The sequence below is a fragment of the Podarcis muralis genome, chromosome 14, assembly GCF_964188315.1.
Source record: "Podarcis muralis chromosome 14, rPodMur119.hap1.1, whole genome shotgun sequence".
Taxonomy (NCBI): Eukaryota; Metazoa; Chordata; class Lepidosauria; order Squamata; family Lacertidae; genus Podarcis; species Podarcis muralis.
This window is the reverse complement of record NC_135668.1, coordinates 4429456-4434263: the sequence shown is the minus strand read 5'-3', so window position 1 is coordinate 4434263 and position 4808 is coordinate 4429456. Positions and strand designations below refer to the sequence as shown.

Genomic DNA, 4808 nt, shown 5'->3' with positions numbered 1-4808 from the left:
CTTCACCGCCTGCCCCCCCGCCAGCCCCCTCTCCCCTCCTCCCTAGGCGGCAGCTCCGCCATGACCACAAACGGCGGCCGCAGCAGCAGCCGTGCGCGGCCTGGGCTCCCCTCGCCGGCCGCGGGAGCCAAGGCGCGTGATAATTTTCTTAAATTATGTCAGCGGCGCCCGGCAGAGCAGCCCTCTCGGCCACGGCAGCCCGGCTCTCCCAGCCCCCGGGGGCCGCCCTCCTCCCTCGCGCACCCGCAGCGTTCCCGCCCGGGGAGGCGGCGCCCCCAGGAGAGGCGGCGGCGGCAGCAGCAGCCGCCGCGCGCGGCCTGGGCTCCCCTCGTCGGCCGCGGGAGCCAAGGCGCGCGACGAGGGAGCCAAGGCGCGCGAATTTTTTTTTAATTATTGGGGGGGCAGAGCCCCCCCAATAAAATTTTTGAGGGGGCTCGGGCCCCCTCAGGCCCCATGGAGTCGGCGCCTATGGTAGAACCTGCATCCAGGAACAGGCAGGAACCATTGGCTGGGCATCCCCAGCTCTGGGCCCCCGTCCTGCTCGTGGGCTTCGCACACTGGGCACCGCCAGGACAAGAGGATGGGCTCCCTTTGCGCTGAGCCTGATTCAAGAGGGGCTGCGGGCTAGAAAAACGACACCAGACGGGGAAACTTGGTGCTGGCTGCTGCTGGAGCCGGCGGCTGGCTGGCTGGCAGTGCCCTGCTTGTTTGCGTGCCCCTGAGCAGGCGGCGCCAGCGCGGCTCCTCCACCTTTACGCGCCTGGCAGCTGCTGGCACCGCGGAGGAGGGAGGCGGGAGCGGCGCTGCTGGCCAATGGGAGCTGCTGCCTCTGCCTCCGCGGCTCGCCATTGGCTTCGGCGCGCCGCCGCTTGCCCATAAAGAGCGCGCCCGCGGCGCCGGGCTGCAAACTCGCAGGAGTAGCGGCTCGAGCGCTTGGCAGGGCGCAGCAGCTCCGTGTGCGCGGCATCCTGAAGCAGTTCTTGGGAAGCGGCCAACCCTGCAAGGTAGGCGCGAGGCTGTTTGTGCCCGCGGACTCTGCGGGCTTCCTCAGAAGCGAGGCTGGGGACTCCGATCATAGCTGTCAACGTTTCCCTTTTTAAAGGGAAATTCCCTTGTTCGGAATAGGATTCCTCGCAAGAAAAGGGAAAAATTGACAGCTATGACTCCGATGGGGCTTGGCACCTAAGTGCGCTGGGGATCGCAGCCTTGAAAAGGCGGCCAAGTTGAAAGTCTACGGACTGGCCAAAGACAGACTGGTCTTTGGAGTTCTGCATGGGGGCTCTGCCCTTTTCTCTCGTTCTTCTCTTGTTAAGTAAAGAAACCCGTTTTAGTAAATGGAATGTATGTACTGAATTCTATCTAAAACTACCAGGAATTCTTTTGCACAAAGGAAGGAGTTTGGTGGGGGCTGGGAAGGCTTGCTGGAGCCCGATCCTGTGCTTGTTGGCTCTGAAGTAAGGCGCACTAGATTCTGTGAGGCTTACTCGCAAGTCAGCATGCCTGGATTTTTGGAGCTGTGGCGTGCAAACAGGCTTTAGCTATACAAAAGTAGCATTCAGCTACGTCCTACTTGGAGTAGACCCACTGGAAGGAACAAACATGGCTGTTAATTTCAGTAGGTATACTCTTGAGTAAAAAGAAGCTGAATACCACCCATCACCTGCTGCCTACATTTAAGAGAGCTATAAGGTTTGAATGGTAGCTGGCTCGGCAGGTCCGGCTCCCTTGCAGGATGTTGCGAACAACCCAGAGATATTAACGCCCTCTCCCTTTTTTGGCAGGGTCTTCTGATCAACTTCAGCTCTTCTGTGGGACTCCCGAGAAGTCAGCGGGACTCAATGTGGTTCTTGGAGAAAGTGGGGGCGTCCCCGGGAGAAGGCAGCCCCCTGGGTCCGTCCTTCCTGGGCTTGCCCCCCAGCCACCCCGTCCCTAACGCAGCCAAGCCGGGGGGCTCTGCTGCAGCTTTTGCCAACATACTGACCCCGGACCGGATCCCGGAGTTCTGCATCCCTCCCCGGCTGGCCAATCCTCCTCCGGCGAAGAGTCCCAGCGCAACTTTCCAGCCCCACCGCTGCCTGACGGAGCCCGGCTTGCAGCAGGCGGCCACCTCTGCCGGCGTGGGGGCCGAGCGCACCCCCTGCCCCTTCCCGCTGCCCCACCTCATCCAGGTGGAGAGCGTGGAGGAGATCCCCGACCTGGAGGAGGAGGAGGAGGAAGGCGGCACGAACTCGGACCCCCAGTCTCAGGCTGCGCTGTCCCTGCCCCACTTCCCCAAAGCGCAGACGTCCTACGGCTTCTGCACGCTGCTGGAGAGCCCGCACACCCGCCGGAAGGAGTCCATCTTCCACAGCGGCGACTCCTGGCTCAGCCTGGCGCGGCCCCGAGCCAGCAGCTACGCGGGCCGGGAGCTCTCCTCCGGCCGCCCGCTGGCCTGCCCGCCCCCGCTGCTCCGCCGGCCCTGCGACAGCGACACGGCTTCCTCCAGCGAGTCCTCGCCCTTCGGCTCCCCGCTCCTGGGCCGCTCGCCTCCGCCGCGCGGGCCCGGCTTGCTCTCCAAAGCGCGGAGCCAGGAGGGGCTGCTGGGCAGGGCCTGGAGGTCCCGGGGCAAGCTCTCTAGCGCCGGGAGGGCCAACTCCCTGTCCACGGAGGACAGCAGCTCCACCGACAGCAGCCCCAGCGCCGTGCGGCGGCGCTCCTCCGACAGCCTCTTCCAGCCGCTGGGCTGCCGCGCCTGCAGCCTGTCGCCGCTGCCCATCTTCCCGCTGGAGGCGCCCTGCGGCGGCGGGGGCGGGCGGGAGAGGCTGGGGCGGGAGAGCACGGTGGGCCTGGGCCGGGGCGGGCTGCTGCGGCTCTCCTGCGAGTACTGCCCCGAGAACCGGCGCCTGCGGGTCCGCCTGATCAGCGCGGAAGGACTGTACGAGCCCGCGGCCGAGCCCAAGAGCATCAACTGCTGCATCACCTTCTCGCTGGTGCCGGGCAAGATCCAGAAGCAGCGCAGCACCGTCATCAAGAGGAGCCGCGACCCCATCTTCAACGAGGACTTCTTCTTCGTGGGCATTGCCGAAGGCGACCTGGGCAGCCTGGCCGTCAGGATGAAGGCTGTCAATAAGGGGAGCAGCTTGAAAAGGGACCTTCTCTTGGGGGAGAGCGAGGTTCCCTTGATGAAGCTTTTAGCGGGATAAAAAAGAGAGAAACAACTCTCTTGCAACCTGAGATACTTTATTTATTTATTTTTCATACTCGTGGTTTTTTTTTGTTTTAAAATAAATATCATTTTTACTGAAACTTGCAAATGCTTCTCTTTTGGTATCTGTTAGGTCAGTAAATGACTTTGACTTGAGCGAGGCCTGCAAGTTAGGCACTGGAATGCACAATTCATGGTTCTATTATTCCTATGCACCTGTGCTTTGGCAATGTCCCATTGAGCTCTCCATGAGGCTTGCACCTAAGGAGCTGTGTACAGACATGCAGCTTCAGTGTTTGTGTAGCAACCAGAGTGCTTTACCTTATCCTTAAAACAACCCCCACAGGGCAGGTGACAGGGTGGTGGTGGCTGAAGGTGGCTAGTTTCAACCTACAGCTGGAGAGTCCCAGGTCATCTCTGCTCAGCCACAGAGCGCACTCTCTCAGGGCCTCTCCTACCTCGGAGGGTGGCTTTAAAATGTAAATTATGAAAGTTTTCTCCCATTTGAACGCAGTGGGGCTTACTTCTGAGTAAACACACACAGGGATGTGCTGTGAAAGGCAGCAGTTTACCTTAGACCTCCTAGTGAGTTCATGGCAAGAGAGGATATTTGAACTGGAATTTTTTTTAGTTCACTGTTACAGAAAACTAGCTCCTTTTTTATCATGCCATCAGGGTACATTAGCCTTCCTCAGTCTGGGATCCTTCCAGTACAGAGTGCTTTACTTTGCAGTGTGAAATACAAATGCCTGTGAACTTTGTATACGAACATGGCAGACTGTACCTCTTGCATTTCATGACCCTTTAGCATCATAGCTTATAGTTCATACCCATTATAAACAATTGCCAACTGAGGCCAGCACTCAGTGCATCTGATGAAGTGGGCCGTGGTCCATGACAATTTAAGCCACAACAAGGCTACAATCCCAAAGGGATTTACCTAGTACATAGCTATAGTGAACCCACTAAGGTTTACTGCTGAGTAATGGGTAAAGGATTGCACTGTCAATCTATTAGATCTGAGGGTGCCACAATGTTTTGGGGCTGTAATTTTGAGTAAATATAGCACTGGCTGGGTTGTTAGGTTTTGTTTCAGTAAGAGGCGCTGATGTGAAGAGTTAACCCAGAAGTTCCCAACAGGAATTGAATCAAAGAAGAAACCTGTAGAAAATAATCCAAGCAAGAACCCATTTCTTCAGTTGTGGCAATATGTGAACGTTCAGCTGAACAGAACTCTTCCATCAAAAAGAATGTAAAGGTTTCTTGCTTTTAGCTGAACACTAAGGAAGCAAACAGCTTTGAAATCTTAAGTGATAATGGCCTTGGCAGCTTGCCTGCTGAATCTGTGAGGGAGTCTGAGTGGAACAGGAAGGGAGACGTTGGATGTGTATTTTGAGCCAAAATCCAATGCTGCAGTTGGGCAGGTTCCTAACTGGGGAGGGGCTGACTTGGTCCACTACCCCATTTCCTTAAAAAAAAATATATATATATTTAAAGTGCACACATAACAAAACAAAGAAAACAAAGAATAAAAAATGTAAATAATAAGCCTTCCCATCCTAAAGCACAGTTATACAAAAGCACAAATGATAATATTAATAATAATAATTATACATCACAGCTG

General features: G+C 56.8%; 1 protein-coding gene across 1 annotated transcript; it reads left to right on the top strand.

Annotated features, from left to right (window-relative positions):
* The first annotated feature begins 890 nt into the window (after positions 1-890).
* Positions 891-3261, top strand: LOC114584884 (C2 calcium-dependent domain-containing protein 4C-like). Its single transcript, XM_028707041.2, has 2 exons — positions 891-1004; positions 1782-3261. The coding sequence occupies exon 2, from the start codon at positions 1839-1841 to the stop codon at positions 3180-3182; it is 1344 nt and encodes a 447-aa protein (XP_028562874.2). The 5' UTR covers positions 891-1004; positions 1782-1838; the 3' UTR covers positions 3183-3261.
* Positions 3262-4808: the final 1547 nt, after the last annotated feature.

Bases quoted from the DNA above. Each gene is read 5' to 3' on its own strand.
- LOC114584884 (XM_028707041.2), top strand. From the start codon at position 1,839: ATGTGGTTCTTGGAGAAAGTGGGGGCGTCCCCGGGAGAAGGCAGCCCC.